Source organism: Podarcis liolepis, assembly GCF_965112155.1.
Source record: "Podarcis liolepis genome assembly, chromosome: 11".
Classification (NCBI taxonomy): Eukaryota; Metazoa; Chordata; class Lepidosauria; order Squamata; family Lacertidae; genus Podarcis; species Podarcis liolepis.
This window is the reverse complement of record NC_139565.1, coordinates 39855750-39875544: the sequence shown is the minus strand read 5'-3', so window position 1 is coordinate 39875544 and position 19795 is coordinate 39855750. Positions and strand designations below refer to the sequence as shown.

Below are 19795 nucleotides of genomic sequence, written 5' to 3'. Positions count from 1 at the left end.
ACTCTGGGCGGCTTCCAACAAAATATTAAAATACAGTGGTCTGTTAAACATTAAAAGCTTCCTGAAACTGGGCTGCCTTCAGATGTCTTCTTAAAGTCTGGTAGTTGTTCTTCTCTTTGACATCTGGTGGAGGGTGCCACTACCTAGAAGGCCCTCTGCCTGGTTCCCTGTAACTTGGCTTCTCACAGTGAAGGACCCTCCAGAAGGCCCTCGGCACTGAACTACAGCAGGTTACTGCACATAATTATACAGACCATGAAATCCAGTTTAAAGGCATTATAAACAGGTGGTCAAGAAGCAGAGCAGAATCAGATAAAGCATCTGGCAAGGAAGTGGGGTGAAGTCTTTCCCCCGGTGGGCGAGATTTATTAATGCTTTCCAGGAGGGGTGCTCGTGCTTTTGTTCTTTGATTGAATTTATGTGTTATTAGTCGCCTGTTAACCTAGTCCTCTCCTAGCAGCATACAGTGATTAAGGGGCAATGCCAACTCCGAACGGTAGTGAGGTGGAATAAATTCGCAGAGCCACCACTTCAGGGTAGAAGACGGTGGTGGGGACACTGAAAATGTCATCTGTTGCTGTGCTTACTCCAGGCTAGTACAGTAAACCCACAACTTACGTGGCGGTTACGTTCAGGGGATATCGCCTAAAGTCAAAATTATGTATAGTCCTGTACAATAGCAGGCAGGATTGGCCAAAGTCTTTTTTCCAGACTTCTAACCTCTTTCCAATGTTTTGTTTTGTTTTTTGCCAGGTGCAAAAAGCTGAATGTGCACAAGTTAAGTGCACACAAGTTGCAAGTGTACTGTATAGCAGAGGCTTGGATTGGGGCCACCACAATAACTGGATACACTCCAGAAAATCCTTAGCTTGTCCTGCCTCCTGTATGCACTGTGTGGGGCAAGAGGGAGCATAGCTTCTTCCATCACAGTGTAGTAGTGGTTAATTATAGAGTTAAATATTGTCTCTCATTATTATGGGTTGGCGATAGGACTTTTTAGCTTGCTCATGTGGTTATTTTCATTGTGGTTATTTTCATTTTCCTATCCAGTTGTGTTAATAGCCTCATGTTCTGGCTTACAAAGTGAGTAGCACTGTCTTATATTAAATAAGAAATTAACAATTGGCAAGCCTGTGTTATGAGGCAGTTTCTGATGTTTCTGTGCAGTTGTGCAGTGGGAAAACGTGATATCTGAAGTGGGAAAAGGTGGGGTTTTTTGTGAGCTGCTGAGAGGTTTTTACAGGTAAGCAGCATACCAATTCTGTTAAATAAACTTTACAATATGAGGATCAATGAGAGTGATGCAAGAAAGGGGGGTTTCACTAGAAGCAGGAAGTAAGTACAGAAAAAAATAAGTCTAAGAAATACTTTTAATGAGAAAATTGGTTTGGTAGGAGGACAAAATATAATGAAATATGAAATAATTTATGGATTATGTTATTTTCACAAAAACATACTTTGTGAAAATAAACAACTGAAGCCAAAATGTTTATTTTATTTAGGATTTTAAAATTTTGAGCTGCCTGGAGACAGAGTGGAATATAACTGCAATAAATATTATCATATCATATTTGGGTCACATTGTTCCTTTAGGACATTCCTGTTTTGGAAGTGCAGAAACAGCTTATAGACTGCAAATTGAGGAAATGCTCACTATGTATCATAAGACAGTAGGACATTGGTAGCTAATTTTATTAAATAGAGTATCTAATGGTGTGAAAAAAATAATATTTTATACTGATTCCACAACATTTAATGTCACTGTATAGTCAGTATTTGTGCTTCTTTTTGTCATTTAACATGAATATAAATTATTATTCTTTTGTATTTCAGTTTAGGAGCATTGGTTGAACTGGGGATTGCTGCGCTGGTTTGCCTTGCCTTCATCATTAATGTCTTTGTGTTTTTGTTTTTGTTACTTTTTGCAAAGCCAAGGAGATTAGATACTGGCCTAAAAATGCAACATCTGTAGATTCTTTCTGCTCAAGAATGTAGGCATTGAGCCCTCTTGACGTTACAAATAACTTCTAACAGTTCCGTAATTATAAAGGACACAGAATGTTTAGTTAGAGTGAAAATTAATTATAACTTGCAGAAGTGTATGTGACTGTTTTCTTAAAGACAGAACATTTCACACTGCTTATTTTTACTTGTAGTCTTATACAAACACAGAATGCTGTTTTCTCATGTTTAACTCAGAAAGCATTTGTGCTAGACAAGATGGAACAATATTTGTGTGGCCAAACTCTTGTAACAAAAGCTTTATAGTACTTATATAGCACTTTAGAGCTTTTGTTGCATCTCACATACATTATCCTCCTTACAACAATCCTGCAAAATAGACTGGCATTTATTTTTATCTTACCCTTTCTCCAATGAGCTCCTTTCTCTTCACGCTAAACCAGTAGGTTAGATTGACTGTATGTGACTGGCTCAAGGTCATCCACTAAGCTTCATGACCAAGTGCGGATTTGAACCAATTTTCATAGTCCAGCCACTACTTCCACATCATGGAAAAGTGCTGAGGATGAACTATAAAAGCACACCTCAGGCCACCTAGTTTATTAATGGTTGAGGTACAGTCTGAACCAGAACTTCCTGGCTCATAGCTCACACTACAACTGCTAGAGGCATGAAATGTTAAATAAAAAATACATTCTGCTCCCACAGAAACAATTTCTTTTTCTTGGCCTTTTCCTCACTATTAGACTCAAGCCATTAATCTTTCTTAGTTGGTAGAAAATACAAAGGCAATAATAATGCATCAAATGGCTTTGGCAGATACAGTGCAGAAAAAGGACATCTTATCCTAGCATATGTCAGAAAACAGAACAAAAGATTAGGAACTAAACAATGCATTTTAAACATGTCAAAATCAAATATATTAGTTAAGCCAAGATTAGGCCCAGTATAATTTTCTAAGCTTTCAGTACAACGTCTTCTTTCACTGGCTTCAAATATATCATGCACGTTCACTACTTTTGAAGCAGAATCGATATCTTAAATGCCCTCTTAAATCCTAGTTCAGCCCTCCAAGAACAAAGCAACCTTTCCCTGGGCCTCCCCTTCCTCATCTGGCATTGCTGCAAGTAGGTGTTTGGAAGCCTGTTTCCATTTTCTAACTGTGGTTTGTGATGTTTTCAGAATCCAGATTAACTGCAGTCAGTCTTAAATCTGGCTGCATATGTAACATACAATTAAAGCTCGTTCAAAGCACATTATTTTTCCCAAAGCATCCTGGGAACAGTAGTTTTTTTTTTAGGCTGCTTGAAGCAGTAGCTCTTCAAGCAATAAGAGCACCCAGGCTTCTTTGTGGGAAATAATGTGCTTAAAATGTATGGTGTCTATGCAGCCCATGATTAATGGAAACTGTTGTGTATTGATTCGATACATGATGTCCAATCACAGAACATTTCAGGATTTGTACCTCTGCCATTGGCTCTTGAACTCGTGATTTGCAGCTTGGAAGTTTAGACAGCCAGTCGCGTTGGGCGTGGGAGTGGCCCAGGCTTACAGTTGCTTTGCCCCTGTTTTCCAGTTATGTAGTTCAATAAAGGTTCTTGTTGTTATCGCTATGTATTGCCCACCTACACTTCACAAACAAGTCAACTAAACCAAAGCTGTGGAGCTATCTTGTTTTCACTAAGCACAGTAAAGGGTTCACACAAAGCACTTAAAACTACAATGGTACCTCGGGTTACATACGCTTCAGGTTACAGACTCCGCTAACCCAGAAATAGTACCTCAGGTTAAGAACTTTGCTTCAGGATGAGAACAGAAATTGTGCAGCAGCGGCAGCAGGAGGCCCCATTAGCTAAAGTGGTGCTTCAGGTTAAGAACAGTTTCAGGTTAAGAACAGACCTCCAGAACGGATTAAGTTCTTAACCAGAGGTACCACTGTAAAAGTGCAGGGGAAGTATGAAAGCTAAACACAGCCATTATCACTTTAATGCAAATTATATAAATCAAATATGTGAACACTTTGAGTCCAAAATCCTGTTAAAGTTTGAAACTATTCTCATCCTTGTGTTTTATTTCCTGCTAAAATTACTTTTTTTTTGCTAAGTGCCCCCCCCCATCCTCTGCCTCAAAAAAGTATTAATTTCCTCTCCATATTTTGTTCCAATTAAGACAATGCCATCGGGGGGGAAAACCAACTGCTCAAATGTAGCTTGGAATTCAGCTGAACAAAAATATATTTAACCTGAAGAATTAATTCAGGAAAGGTTTCAGGGATCCAAGCAAGCCAATCTCGTTAAGATGTAACAACCAAATGACTTTTATAAGTAGCATAATCATTTGTAATGACTAAGACATTGTGGAATTTATTTTCCAGAGAGGTAGATGTTTATCTGCTACTGTAACTAAAGCAAGAAAACATCGTAGTACCTTAAATATATTGTGCTATAAGCCTCTACAGATTAGAGTCTCCAAGCAATTCCATAAATTTTTTCATTTTAGTATGTGTGTTATTGATTGTATATTCATATGTACTGTATTTATAACTTGGCCATAGTAGCTAGATTTTATTTTTTATCACCCATTCACTACTATTGAAGCACAATCAGTTTATGTATAAAATTTCTCCCAGTAGCAATTTACATGGCTGAATTAATTGGCAATATGGACTACCACCATTATTCAATTTTGTAGAACTAAACTGTTGAATGAATATATTAATCTAAGGCAATCCTGCTTATGCTGACCTGGCAGAAATTCGTACTGAAATTATGGGCATTTAGTTCAGAGTAAACACACATAGGGATGCGGGTGGTGCTGTGGGTTAAACCACAGAGCCTAGGACTTGCCGATCAGAAGGTTGGTGGTTCGAATCCCCACGACGGGGTGAGCTCCCGTTGCTCGGTCCCTGCTCCTGCCAACCTAGCAGTTCGAAAGCACTTCAAAGTGCAAGTAGATAAATAGGTACCGCTCCAGCAGGAAGGTAAATGGTGTTTCCGTGCGCTGCTCTGGTTCGCCAGAAGCGGCTTAGTCATGCTGACCACATGACCCGGAAGCTGTACGCTGGCTCCCTCAGGCAATAAAGCGAGATGAGCGCCGCAACCCCAGAGTCGGTCACGACTGGACCTAATGGTCAGGGGTCCCTTTACCTTTACCTTTAAACACACATAAGATGGTACTGCACAATACAGTGGTGCCCCGCAAGACGAAATTAATTCGTTCCACAATTTTTGCCGTCTAGCGAATTTTTCGTCTTGCGAAGCACGGTTTAAACGGTTTAACAAAGTCGCAAGACGTTTTCGTCTTGCGAAGCAAGCCCATAGGGGAATTCGTCTTGCGAGGCAAATCACGAACGAAAAAACCTTTCGTCTAGCGAGTTTTTTGTCTTGCGAGGCATTCGTCTTGCGGGGCACCACTGTACTTAGTCTTAAACAGAGCTACAAGTACACATCAGCTTAATCAAAAAGTCAAGGTTTTAGATGATTTATCAGTGGGGCAAATTTTAATCACCAAGGCTGAAATTGAAGGGACCCGGGTTTATTTTTTGAAGGCATTTTCGCTGTTGTGCATTCCTATAATTGAACTTGGAGGAGGGAATCAAAATTTAAAGATGGTTTTTCTGTCTAACAGTGTTCACCTTTTTTATTATTAAACTGTAAATATTCTTCCCACTTCCTCAATTTCCTTTATGGAAATTTAACACTTAATTTTTTAAAAGCTAATATATTAAAACTAAGGACAACTGTAGTTTTGATAGAGAATACATGTGCAGTACTATGCTAAATGTAGAAATAAAGGATACTCAGTTCAAATGAACTTACTTTCTATTAAATATGTTTAGGCTTTCAGCCCCAACCTTTCTGCCTTCCTTTCACTGGCAAGCAAATACTTTTTGTTCAAATAGAGTAGACCTTTGTCAACTAACTGGCTGTTGTTGGTCTTCTAAGGGCGGGTGGTATTCTTTTTTTTTTTTTTTGCTGTTAAATGTTTTTCCATGTTTTTCCGTTATGTTTTTAATGGGGCTACTTATTTTTTTAAATATATATATATTGTGGTACCTCTGGATGCGAATGGGATCCATTCCGGAGCCCAATTCGCATCCTGAAGAGAACACAACCCACGTCTGCACATGCGCAGGTCGCAATTTGCCGCTTCTGCGCATGACGTCATTTTGAGCGTCTGCGCATGCGCGTTCCATTATTTCCGGGTCGCTGCGGAGTGCAACCCAAAAACGCTCAACGTGAAGCAACTTTAACCCGAGGTATAACTGTATTTATATTTATAATGTGGCTTAGTTGTATCTGATTTAATTTATGATGTGAGCCACCTTGGGTCCTACAATGGGAGATAGGTGGGATATAAAATACATGGATGGCTCCATTGGCTAGAGCGTGGTGCTGACAATACCCAAGGTTGCAGGTTCGATCCCCGTAATGGACAGCTGCATATTCCTTAAGGTCCCTTACAACTCTATGATTCTATGAGAAATAAGGACAATGATCAAGCAGTGTTACCCAGAGGAAGCATAGAGATTTTCCACATTGGCTGTGCAACTGTTTGAAAGTTGCTTGAGAGGTTTTGTTTCAGCCTTTGTTTGACTGACATGCAAGAGAATATCATGCTGATGAAGCGCCTTTGTAGAGAATGAGTTAACAGTTGTTCAGTAGCCCATAAATTTTGCTTACATTTGCACTTAATACAAATGCATCCTGCTGGAAACTTACTCTGAAATATGATTTGGCACCTGCCTTCTATCTACACTTAAATTAACGCCATCACCAGATTCCTTGTCAACAGTTTGACAACTAAATTGTTTTTCAGTTGCTCCCTAAAGCATTAAAAATGCTAAATTTTGTGTTTGTTTATGGGCATGATCCTGACAAAGTTCAGCATTTTCACTTTCAGTCTTTCCCATCTTCCTGTTGAAATCAGTGGGACTTAATATTGCTAACTTGACCACGTTCTCTGCTTTTATATAACAGGTCATATTGTTATACTGTACCCTTGAATCCTTTTATTGATCTAAGAGTATATGTAACCACCACTACCCTTAAAGTTCTTAGAAAGTTTTAATTTGTTGGGCATCTTATATTGGTCTGACTCTCTAGGACTTCAGTATACACCAGACATTAAAGTTGTGCATTGGGTTGGAACAGCATCCTGTTTTGAGCTGAACTAAATTGGGGGGGGGAGCAGAGACATCACCTTGCTGACAAAGGTTCTTATAGCTAAAGCTATGATCTTCCCAGTAGTGATGTATGGAAATGAGAGCTGGAACATAAAGGTGGCTGATCTCCGAAGAATTGATGCTTTTGAATTCTGGTGCTGGAGGAGACTCTTGAGAGCCTCATGGACTGCAAGAAGATCAAACCTATCCATTCTGAAGGAAATCAGCCCTGAGTGCTCACTGGAAGGACAGATCCTGAAGCTGAGGCTCCAATACTTTGGCCACCACGAGAAGAGAAGACTCCCTGGAAAAGACCCTGATGTTGGGAAAGATGGAGGGCACAAGGAGAAGGGGACGACAGAGGACGAGATGGTTGGACAGTGTTCTTGAAGGCAGGAGTGCCTGGCGTGCTCTGGTCCATGGGGTTACAAAGAGTCGGACACGACTAAACAACAACAAAAATTAGAAAAATGGTGAAATACTTCTTCCTTCATGTGTATGACTTGTAATTTATTCAGTGGAGCCTGACTCAGGCTTGGATTGGTTCAGATGTGATCATGCAGAGAGTAGGCCCATTGAAATCCATGGGGCTTGTTAGCCATGACTAATGCAAGTTCTATAAATTTAAACAGGTCTACTTCATGAATGACTAAGTGTGGCTCTGACTCCTATTTCCTTATCATAGAATCACTATTGGCTTACTGTACCATTCATGTTTAATGCCGTATTAGTAATCACAGAAGCTGCTTCCGTTAATGACAAGTTAGTACTCATGTAGCACTATTCTCCATACTGTATTCCGGACCAAAGTTCTGCTAACCAAAAACTGTGCTATATGACGTTTGCTTGCTAGTTAATAAATACATTAATAAGTGCACTCATGACTGAGTAAAGATTTAACCAACTAAGAGAAAGCCTTCCTGATCAAATTAGCTTTGAACTTCTTGTGTTGTGTTTTTACTGCAACAAGTGCTGCAGAGTATTCATTTAAATACAGTTGTCAATGACCCACAAGCTACTTTTTCATGTGTACTATTGATTTGCTGCAATAGCAGCAAATGTTGCTGCATGTTGCTGCAACATGGAGAAAGACAAATCAGCCTCACAGAATAATTTGATAACTTTTATCCCAGTTCAGATGCATTAGGGTGGGGTAGCCAATGTGGTGCCCCCCCCCCGCTCCATAAGTTATTGGACTAACTCCCAGCAGCCCAAACCAGTGGTCAGGGATGATGGAGCTGTAATCCAACATCTGGAGGGCACCACATTCCCTACCCCTGCATTAGAAAAACAAGCCAACACTGGTATGTACTTAAAAGCATACCTTCTTATAGGAATGGAGAGCATGGCTTTTAAATTTTATCATATGTAATTCCATTTGTGAGTGATTCCTGTATTACTACACAAACATAGGTCTTGATCCAAAGATGCACCCATAGTTTATATTCACACTTGAGCTCTCCTAAACCACAGGGTGCAATGTACAAGAGGCTTTGGCAAAAAAAATCCTCTGTTTATGTATGCATTTCTACATTACGTGGAGAGGGCTGCAGTTCAGGAATGACAATCCTATATTGCTAATGACTTGTGGCTAATTTGAAATGTTTATAACATTCATAAGAATGCTTTAATTTCCTTACAAGTTCTTACAGAAGTTTGAGGACATTGTTGAATGTTACAAAACTTTCAAAACTAACCATAATGTCCCACTGATCAACTCATATTTTCAATTGATTGTAAAGACATTGAACAATAAGGAAGTAAATCTAGTTCCTCATCCAATATGATGTTCAGATAAAACAGTTGTAATGCTTAGGGGGAAATAAATCTCTCAATTTCAAAAACAACAAAAACTTTAATGTAAGGTGAAATATTTATAAATAACAGGCTTTTTCAATAAAAATATACATATTTTAACTGGGCATCATTATACTCCTAATCAGGACTGAACTACATCCCTAGGTTTGGTCCTCAGTCACTGCTAGAAGAGTCTGAGCTATCAGAAGATGAAGAATCTTTCTCCTTTTTTCTCTTCTTTTTCCCCTTTTTGTGATGTTTTCTTTTCTTGGATTTACTCTTTTTCTCCTTCTTTTCCTTTTTGTGGGATTTCTGCTTTTTCAATTTAGGCTCATCCTCTTCTGTGGCACTTGAGGAACAAGACCTTTAAACACAAGAACATTGATTTGTTCAGTTATACACCAATGCCCTATAGTGAAATATTGGAATCTGAGAGATCTTTCACTAAAAAGAATTAACTTGGTAAATACACCAAAGAGGGACATTTCTCCTAAACTCTATTGTTCTAAACACCGGAGGCCCCTGAACACTAGGGCTGGGCAACATTGGGTTCTCAACATTACAATGTATCACCAGCCAAACATCACAGTTTGGCAATAAACCAGGATGTTGAAAAAAGCTGCATTGGCCCCAGCCGGTGAGTTGCCAGGTGAAACTGCCGCAGCTCTCATTGTGGGAGCTGAGGTGCTTTCACCCCAGTGCCTTGGCTGTGGCCAATACAGCTGGCCCCAGCCTGTTGCTCAGCCGGGGGGCGGAAAGGCTCCTGCACCCAGCTGAGCAAGCCCCAATGTCCCTGCTGGTTAGAGGGACCTTGGGGACCTTTGTGAGGCTCCCTTCGCAGGAGCAGGGGGTGGGCAAGCTACCTCGCCCCCACTCCCAGAAAATAGACCAGGCGGTGGTAGCCAAGCGCACAGAGCCTGTCAGGCTCTGTGCTTTTGATCTCTTTCCTTGTGGGGTGGTCGTTCACCCTAGGAGGAAAGACGCAGCCACCCTCCCAACAAAGTCCACAAGGTGCCTTGTGGAACGGGGCTGCCTGAGGCTGCTGATGAGTGCTGGGCCCGGCAAAAGCATCAGAGAGCTCCTGCACCCTCTGGCTGCCTTGGACCAGGAGGGTGGGCTCCATCTTTCCTCTGGAAAAGATGCAGCCAGGCAGTAGCCAAGCTAAGCTGTCTCCACCCAGAGCCCACACCTAGCTGCCGGCTTGCCCAAGCTGGAGGTGAAGTGGGGGCTCCTTTAAACTTCTCCATTGAGGGATGTGCAGCGGAGGGCAATGGCAGTTTCACTCAGCAGTATATCGCTGGTGAAACCGCCACTGCTCCCGAGTCACTCTGCCTCCATCTCGCGACTGGAGCTTGTTTTTTCCTGGAGGCAGTGGGACTCAGGAATGGCAGCGGTTTCACCAGCTGAGTGAAGCTGTCTTTGCGGTCTGCCTCTCATACTGGTCCTAGGCAATATATTGATATGTCTGTGAGAGAGGAAACCTGTGGGAAAACCTTGGGAGAGCATAAAAGGTTTTTTCCGGAGATACTCCTCCAATGACAAGTGAAAATCAGTGAGAAAAGGGGCCGTCTGCACTGCATGAAGCAAGATTTCAATGAGCAAAGGAATGGAAGGTGCCTCTTCTGGTGGATCTGCCTGGCATAGCATTCCACAACCATCAGCCATTAGAAGCAGGTCCAGCGTCACCATCCCAGCTGATCTCTGGCTTGGTCCATTGACACAATAACCCCAAGTGCTCTCTCGCACTTTGCAGAACCTGTTTGACTCTCTGGTATGCTTTAGGCGAGGAAACAAACTGGAAGACAGCTCAAACACGAGTGGAGGAAAACTCCAGTAGAACGCAATTGAACACTGATAGGGCTCATCATCATACCTAACTAGTGGCAGTGAAGGCAGCAAAGAAGGCCTACTTTGCTGCCTCAATTGCATTCTCACTCCACCCAATACATGCTTTTACTTGCAGAGATTCGTGCAGGATTTAGTAGCAACAGCAATTCATCTTTGAAAAGAAATAAAATTTCTGTTTCTATTATAAAAAACTTTTTGAACATACAAAATCTTGGATTAGAAAAAAAAGCCCAAATGGTTTTCCACCCATCTTTAAATGGTGTCATTACATGCAGAGATTCAGATTTGAAGACAATCTGAGCACAATACGTTTCAAGCTTCTCCCTGTTATGCAGAGACAAAGCTTTCAAAATTATACCTTTTCCTTGCTTTCTTTAATTTTGATTTTTCTTTGCCTTTCTTTTTGGTCTTTTTCTTTTCTTCTTCCGCAGACGTTCCTGTGAGTTAACAAAGTAAGATGTTACCCCTCCAAAAAGGAGATAATACATTAATTGTTATAACCCTTTAAGAGGTAAGAACACGAGAACAGTGCTGGATCAGGCCAATGGCCCATCTAGTCCAGCAGCCTGTTCTCACAGTGGTCAGCCAGGAAACCCGCAAACAAGAATCAAGCCCAAAGCACTCTCCCCTCCTGTGGTTTCTAGCAACCGGTGTTCAGAAGCATTGCTGCCTCCAGCTGTGGAGGAAGAACAAGGTATTGTTGCTAGTACTCACTGAACACCTTATTATCCATGAACACATCCACTTATGAAAGCAAAGATAATCCAGGCAAAGCTTTCAGGATAATTAAAACTAACAAATCCATGTACAATCAGGAATGGGTGATAAAACAGGAAGTAATCTTAAAACGCAATAAATGGCCGTTGCAAATTAAGCAGTGAGATTAACAATTACCAAAACCTCGAGTTAAATAACTCTAACCTGAAGGCACAATGCAAAGAAGGTTGTCACTAGGAGAATCTTAGAGGCAAGGGCATTCCATAAACGGGGCACCACTACAGAGAAGGTCCTCTCTTGCATCACCAAGGATGGAGCTCTAAGGGGAGCCTTCCTAGAAGATCTCAAAACGTTATTTACACCTAGAACTGGGCAGCTTTTAGTTCTGCATGACTGCAAAATTTTTAAAGGATCATTCTTTTGCTTGGTTGCTATTCTAGTAACACATAAGCAACCAGATACTTAGGTAGGGTGGAAGACTGTTCTAAGAGAAGGAAGACGGGATATATAGATATATTACACAAGGACACACTGTTTTTTTAAAAAGCACATTACCCTTTTTTTCTGGAATGGCCTGCAGCTTTCCCAGCTCCTCTTCTTCGCTGTCCTCGCTGCTTGTGCTGCTGACATCTAAAACTATGTCTCTTTTAGGGTCCACCCGGAGAAAGTTTCGGCATTCAAATGTCAGGTGACCAGCTGCATATAATTAAGCAATGGGGGGGGGGGGAGGAAAAGCCAACAAAATAATTAGCAAGAGGTTACTGGGATTGTATTATATTCTTCCTGCCACTATGTGTAACAAACATTTTATTCTTAAAAAGCAATGCGAATGATAATGTTGTTCCAGTGACTTTTGTCAGAAACATAGCCTGGGTAAGGTCCCAACCCATCAGCATTCTAGGCTGGAGGGACATATTGCTTGGTCAGCCATATTTTACTAGGATTCTTGCCGCGCTATGCAATGTCTGTTTGCACCATTTACTGATCCAGTTTCTCAGCTTTCATTTAAAAGAAAAAGCAAGGGTTGTATCCAACAGAATGACCTCTGCAGGCTTAATGGAACTCTCCCCACACTTGCTGGCAGCACCCAATTTTTCCAATCCAAATGTAAATGCCATTATACCAATACTGGTGGGATGAAGGGTGGTTCTGTGGCTGAAAGTGCATGGGTTGTATAAATCCTGCATCGTAGCCCAATGCTGTTATACCTATATTGCTGAGAGGGGCTGAGAATTGTGTAGCGGTAGCCCGCTGTTATTATCCAACCTACTGGCATGTTGGATTTGGGGGGGGGGGTGTTTGCGCAGGGGTTTGGAAAATATATCTGGGATGTGTGTGGAGTTGACTGTTGCAGCTGTGCCTGGGGGAGGAATGATTAATGCCTTAATGGGGTCAGGAGAAGAGAAATGGGGGATTTTGTGGGTGGGTGGATTTTAATTGCAAAAACTCCCAAAAGGAAAGGGCTAATCACTCCTTCCTTAGTGCTACTTCTGCAAAACTATGCAGCTCTGTGCCACATTTCCACAAACAAACCAACCTAAAACAACTTTGTAGTATGAGAGTTAAAATTATTAACAATAACTCTGTTTTAAAATGCTACAGTAGAAGTCTGATCAGCAGTGAACAAAATGCTTTGCATGCTTAAAATATTTCCCCCTCTCTTGCATTAGCACTATCAAAATCCCCCAGTCTATGGATTTTCTCCCACCCTGTGTGGGCTTTCAACAGTCACGAAATGTGACTCTAAGCAGTGAAGTGTGTATGCATGCAATGCATGTTATAATGTGCACATAAAGATAGCATTCCACCACTCGGTTCTAAAAATTTCATGAGGAAAGCCTCTGGGCATAGTCATCTTTGTGTGTTATGTATGCACGTGGATGAATTCATCTTTTTGGGCATAGCCCCCTCAGGTGAACTTACAATGTAAAACAAAACCAAAAACCAAACCCATAATACATCCAGCAGTAACAAATCATTTAAGAGCATAGGCCAGTTGTAGTTCCAGGCGGGATCTCACTATTACTGACAAATACTTGCAATGCTTGGTAAGAAATCCCATTTCTGAGGAAAAAATGGGTTTCTTTCATGAAATGGATCTTTTCATTTTGCAGCAGGCAGGCTGATGATGGGTAACACTGGTTGAAGAAGAGTTGTTTAACAAAAAGATACACAAGTACAGCTTTAAGCACACAAAAACTGTGGAAAAAATATCACCCGAATATGAATCTGAGACATTTTAACAGCCTCTGCCCTCCCCTATTTTGATATTACTTTCAGCAATTTGTGTAGCAATCCACTCTCTGTGTGTGTTCCTTCCTTCTGTTCACAGTTCTCAGGATCCGAATCAGTGTCTTTTGCTGTAGATTAAATATGCTCCTACTCAATTACTATACACTGATAATGGCATTGCCTGAGTACAACAAACTAGTGATGTTTGTGGTAAATATTAGGAAACATTTAATTATATCTTCATTTTTGTAGATACTTACGATAGCCACATTTCTTGCACCCTGCTCTGATGTTATCTTTATTTCCACCTGAAAAGGCAAAATATATTTCATATTAGTTTGAGATAGATACATGTGGAATATAAAGGGTAAAAATTGATCTGCCATACACATCAGTATTGACAACGTTTTCATATACAGAATATCAATAATTGTGTCAGCCACATTTGTTGTTTAGTCATTTAGTCATGTCCGACTCTTCATGACCCCATGGACCAGAGCACGCCAGCCACATACTATCACCAAAATGTATGTTACACTGCATAACTTAGCATAACCTCCCCTTACAGCCAGAGAAGTTCCCAAAGTGTGGTAAAGGCATTATGATAGATTACATGCCTTTTGCATCAATCCCTGCCATTCCAGTTTTGCAAGGCTAGATGCTTGGCCAAATTAAGATGCCATTTCTCCCTTATGAAGAAGAAGAGGAGTTTGGATTTGCTATCCCGCTTTATCGCTGAGAGACTTCAGAGAAGTGTGACTAGCCCAAAGTCACCCAGCAGCTGCATGTGGAGGAGCGGGGAAGCGAACCCGGTTCACCAAATTACGAGTCCACTGCTCTTAACCACTACACCACAGTGGCTCTCTTACAAGCTATCAGTCCTACCTTCAGTGGGCCAAATATGATCATGTTTACATACATTATCATTTCCTGGCATAGATGGACTAATGGCAGCCATATATGAGGCTGGTGAACCTGGTGGGTTCTGCTTGACCAAGAACTGCCATAAGATTCAAGGAAACCTGAGTTAAAGTTAACAGCTAAGCCTCTGTCTACTCCTGCCTGAAATTGCTGTTCCTTAGGTTGCAAAGGCTATATTAGCACACATTCAACAAGCTTCTTTATGCATGTAGATGAAGATTATTCTAATTGGGGAGGGGGGGATTGCTTGGAATATATCAGAATTTCATATTCCTTTTTGTTTTCACTTTTAAAGATTAGTAATATTGTGGAGGTTAACCAGAGGGCAGCAGCTCAAAATAATATAATGGTGAACATAAGCTAATTAACATACAAACTAAGCAACATTCTAGATTGCATGAAAAAGCTCCGCTGAATGAATTCATTTCCATAGAAACTGCAGGGGCCAAAATAAAATTAACAGAATTGTACTGATGGTGGTAGGTACATAAATAGCCCATTACTTAAAAGATAATTCAATTCAAAACTCTCCCCATGTTTATATCTAATGAGCTGATTAAGGTTTTGCAGATCATTTTGAATAACCATTGCAATAGCAAAACAAACCATCTACGGGGATATTTATTTATTTTATTTTTAAAAATCTAATTACTGTACAAACTAGATTCTGAGGTTTAGCAACTCCACTCAACTTATCCATACTATTCAATTATTACTGCATGCAACAGAAAAGGTAGGTTTAAAAGTAAACTTTCACCTTGGAAATATGATTAATAATCTTTATACAGTAAATGGATTTCTGCCTGGGATAAAAATGGATCAAATGTCCATTATCTCTAATTATCCTATTGTATCACTTATAGGAAAAAACAGAAGATCTTATTCTCTTGGAAGGCATTGCATAGGATTCATACTGTAAGCTGCTTTGTGGAAGATTTCTTCCAAAGCAGGCTATGAATCCCACAAATAACTAAATACAGAAAATACAGCGGTAGCCTATAGCAACCTCCAGGTGTTACTGAACTCTAGCTTGCATCATCCCTGGTCACTGGCTATGCTGATCAGAGTTGGAGTTGAACATCTAGAGGCTCCATGTTGGTCCCTTGTGAGATAATATTTATAGTGGTTGTTGAACTTATTTAGATCAACTTAAGCCAAACTGTAGGATATTAATATGAGCTTCTAACTTGGGACAACAGTTTGTTACATCATACTCCACGCTCAAAGAAGATTGCTTTGTGGTTATATTATACACTTTTGCTTAGTTTAGCATGTGCAACATTTCTGAAGGAAAGAAACTAAAACAGTGGAAATGTCAAAACAAATGTACTATCAAATCCTGGCATAAATATGGGACTTTCTCATCATTCACAATTGTCATGCCCATAAGAATTTCTAAGGAATAAGATAAACAGAACTTTTCAAACTTGGTATGTAATTCTGGCTTAGGGACCATTCAGCTTTACTTGCTATATCCCACAAAGTTTTGACATAACAATTATTTGTGTTGTATTTTTACACAGCATTGTAACATGAACTGTATTTTGGGCTTGTAAACTTGTTTTTTCTTCTTCTCTGTTTTGTTGTTTATATTTTTAGTGGGGAGATATCAATAAATAGTCTAAACCAAGTGTGAGGAACCTGTGGACCTCCAGATGTTGTTTGACTACAACTCCCATCATCCCTGAAGGCACTAGTTCTTACTTCTGGTTAAAAAAAGAGAGAGAGATTTTCCATCTCAACTATAAATTCAAGGAAAGGGGAATAAATTTTCATCCTTTCCTAAAGGAAGTTCTATAATCAAATATGTTTTTTTTAATCTATTTTTCACATAGCCTTTGGAAAGCATTACTGATTTCAGAATCTGCACTAGTTTATAAGAAGCAAGAATTTCTGCAGCCCCCTTTTTAAAACCTTGCACAGTTCTAAAATCCATTATGTCACTGTTTATTCAAGTACTCCACCCACTTAATAAGAAGAAACTAATTATATTATGCTTTGATAGTATGCTATTATAAAAATCATCATTATATTGTTATGGGGCCTTTTTGGTAAACAGTGCCACCACGGGGAGAAACATGCAACCCATTAGCACTTCCGACCAGAAGTGGATTGACATGCTGTCCGGACTTGGGTTCCGGACAATTGTGGTACAAATTTGATGCAGCAGCTGCAGACCTGCTTATTTAAAACTGGGTCTGCCCCCATCACATATAAATATGAAGCCCAATGTTTAAAGCAAAAAGGCATGTGAGTAGTTCTAAAGACTTCTCTGTCCACAGGTGCCTTCCCACCTGCTTCTTCCTTGATGTCACTCCCCAACCCCTCCTGATTGGACCCTAACACCAAAGCAAGCCCAGCTTGGAGAAAAGCCGGGGGGGGGGGGACAGAGACAAGAACCAATGGGTCAATAATAGCAGACATATTCCAACAACCACTAACCCAAGCATGACCCCTCTTGCTAACTTTCTTATCTACATGCACCTGAATGCTCAAATAAATGCAAGCGGTAGTAATATTTATTCTTCCTTGTCTAAGTCAGGGGAGTGCCAAAGAATGATTTTTCAGTTATGTGTGGGTCAAATAAAGGGGGGGGGGGATATTTGCAGAAGTTTGCCTCAAAGGGCTTCTGTAAAAACTTTTGCTTTTTCCTCATATCAATTCCTATAAAGTTACTAGGACTGAATGTATTTGCTGACAGCTCAAAAAAACATTTGAAGGCAATTTCTTTTGCATGTGTGTTCTTAAAATCAACTCTCAACTAATCCAAGGTGTCACCTGTCCCCTCTCCTGTCGACCAGGTGCTGGAAACCGCAGCAGGGCTAAGTGCTCTTGAGCTCAGGTCCTGCTTGTGGCTTTTCCATAGGCACCTGGGAGGCCACTGTGAGAACAGGATGCTGGCCACTAGCTTGATCCAGCAGGACACAGGACACTTGGTGTTTCCTGGACACAGTAGCATCAGAGAAGTTCAGCTACTCTAGGAGCAGGCATTTGCCTCTTTCCTCTAATAGGGCACAACTTTACATGGCCAGAGTGATCCAGCAGGAGGGGCCTGCTGTATACAGAAATAGGAAGCTGCCTTATCCCAAGTCAGTTTATTTCTCCCATCTTGCGTGGAATTGTGTACTCTGACTGGCAAAAGCTCTCCTGAGTCTCCATATTACAGTTGTAGGAATCCACCCCTCCCAACTCTAATGAAATTATTATCTTTTAAGTCAAATTTTTCTCCTTTTTTATTATAAATGAATCACAAATTCAGTAGAAAAGGAGAGGCATTCAGTAGAAAAGGAGAACAGGGAAGTAGTGGGAGAGACATTTTACAGTTTATCATGATATGAATGCTGTCACCTAAGTTTTTGTGGTTTTTTTTTTACAATAACAGCAGCAGAACACTGCTCGTACCTCTCTTAATACTTGGAGATCAGATAAGATTTTTGGTGAACAACGGGCACTGTGAAACTACACATTAAAAAACAAACAAACACCACAACCGCAAGAAGTATACAGACACCGTAATCCAATTCCTATTATTATTTCTTTTAGCTAAGCCCGGTAAATTTACACAGCTGAAACCTTCCATCTGAAGTTATTGCGTGTGTGAAGAATGCAAAGCAAAACAAGACTGTTCAGTTTAAGAAAGTTCCGCATTTTAAGCACACATTCCCTCCCCGACAGAGCAAGAGTCACGCCCCTAAACATCACAACTCCTACAAACTCCACTGAGTTCGGCAGGATTTCATCCCCAAACTGCAATCCCGACCACTTACTTCAGAGCAAATCCCACTGAATTCAGTAGGGTCTACTTCTGAGTAGGCATGCACAGGACTGCAGCTGCTCCCCGGGACTCCCTTCCACTCGAGAGCACGTTGGGCTCTTCCCCTCGTCCTCGGTTTGAGCGGCAGGAGATGCAGCACCGGTGACTTTTCACACTGCCACGATCTTACGATCTTGCGCGTGGCCCTTCCGCCCCCACCCCGTTTGAACCGCTCACCTGGCAACGCCATGCAGCCCCCGACCGAGACGCCACGATACCCCGCTCTTGGCCGGACGAGGTAGCAATGGCAGCGCTTCCCCGCCGGAAAACTTTGACCCGAGCACGAGCGGCGCGTACCATCAGGCAGAGAAGAGGGGTGGAGGAAGGAGAAAGAAGGGCGGTATTGCCAGGGAGACAAGTGAAGGAACTGCAGATAGGCAATCCATTTCTGATTCCCGGAGGAAAAGCTTGAAGGTTGACAGGAGAAGCCCTTCGCTCATCCCCGGACGAAGGTTCCTCAGGCCACGCAACCAGCACAGAAACCCTGCAGTAGTGCGATAGTCCCCTTCGTATGAGCCACTCCTAGCCAAAGGAGGCGGGCTGCCTAGTTGATTGGCAGCGCTTCTGGCCCTTGTCAATCGGAACGAAAGTAGCCCAAGTAGCTAAAGAAGGAAAAAAAACACTTAAATGACTTTTCTTTAATCTCACGCATACTGTAAGAGTTTTTCCATCTCCACCGTTCTAGGGCGGATAGAAACAGTTGCGGCGCCGCAACCCGGCCGGAAGACTTTGTACCTGACACAGTGGATTGTACCAGTATCCCAGATCTGCGGGGGGATGCGCCTCCCCTGCTTTGAGAAGAAACAGCACAGTTCCATTCGTGGAGCGGATGCTTTAGCTCAGAGGCTCTTGAAATAGGTTTGTGTGGGCGGGGGGATTTTTGTTTGGCCTTCGAGGGTGCGGATGGGAAGCTTGCCTTCTTTTCAGCGCTGTTTCCCCCCCGGGTAGAAGTGGTAGTTCCCGGCTTCCAACATGGCGGGAGCTTCGCCCTGGATTCCCGTTTAACGGAGTTCCGTGCGTCCGCCTTCTCTCGGGTCCAGGGACCGCCGCGCAGTGAGCCCGCTGCGCCCAAGCCCACACCATGAGTAACATCTACATCCAGGAACCGCCGACGAATGGCAAGGTTAGGGAGGGGGTAACACGAGCAATCATTCTCTCATACTAAAATTTTGGTAAATTATAACTACAGTACTTGGATGCAACCTGTGAGGATAAATTTAATGTAATCTATGATATTTTTGTTTATCTATGTGGCCCTCAGTGCACACATTTCCCAGTGTTCCAGATTAAGGAGAGTTTACTTCTCTGAGAAATTGGAGAAGTCAAAATGGAAATTGGAA

General features: G+C 41.5%; 2 protein-coding genes across 4 annotated transcripts in view; one reads left to right on the top strand and one right to left on the bottom strand.

The window, feature by feature from the left end:
* Positions 1-8980: 8980 nt before the first annotated feature.
* Positions 8981-19125, bottom strand: SREK1IP1 (SREK1 interacting protein 1). The gene is made up of 5 exons (XM_083465564.1): positions 18633-19125; positions 13981-14028; positions 12044-12184; positions 11130-11208; positions 8981-9287 (listed from the first exon to the last, which is right to left on the bottom strand). The coding sequence occupies exons 1-5, from the start codon at positions 18643-18645 to the stop codon at positions 9098-9100; spliced, it is 471 nt and encodes a 156-aa protein (XP_083321690.1). The 5' UTR covers positions 18646-19125; the 3' UTR covers positions 8981-9097.
* A 272-nt stretch (positions 19126-19397) lies between these two features.
* Positions 19398-19795, top strand: part of CWC27 (CWC27 spliceosome associated cyclophilin) — a 113862-nt gene continuing 113464 nt past the window's right edge. Inside the window, exon 1 of one of the 3 annotated variants that reach the window (XR_014517071.1) lies at positions 19398-19578. Coding sequence is in view for 2 of the 3 variants with exons in the window: in XM_083465361.1 (XP_083321487.1) it covers positions 19537-19578 (42 nt within the window). In the remaining variant the exon portion in view is untranslated. The remainder of the gene's footprint in view (positions 19579-19795) is intronic. The other 2 variants (XM_083465361.1, XM_083465362.1) reach the window with 2 other exon arrangements.

Coding starts and splice junctions, on each gene's coding strand:
- SREK1IP1 (XM_083465564.1), bottom strand. Junction 11,209..12,043: donor GGCCATTCCAGAAAAAAAGG/GTAATGTGCTTT, acceptor GTTAACTCACAG/GAACGTCTGCGGAAGAAGAA. Junction 9,288..11,129: donor TTAAAGAAAGCAAGGAAAAG/GTATAATTTTGA, acceptor TTGTGTTTAAAG/GTCTTGTTCCTCAAGTGCCA.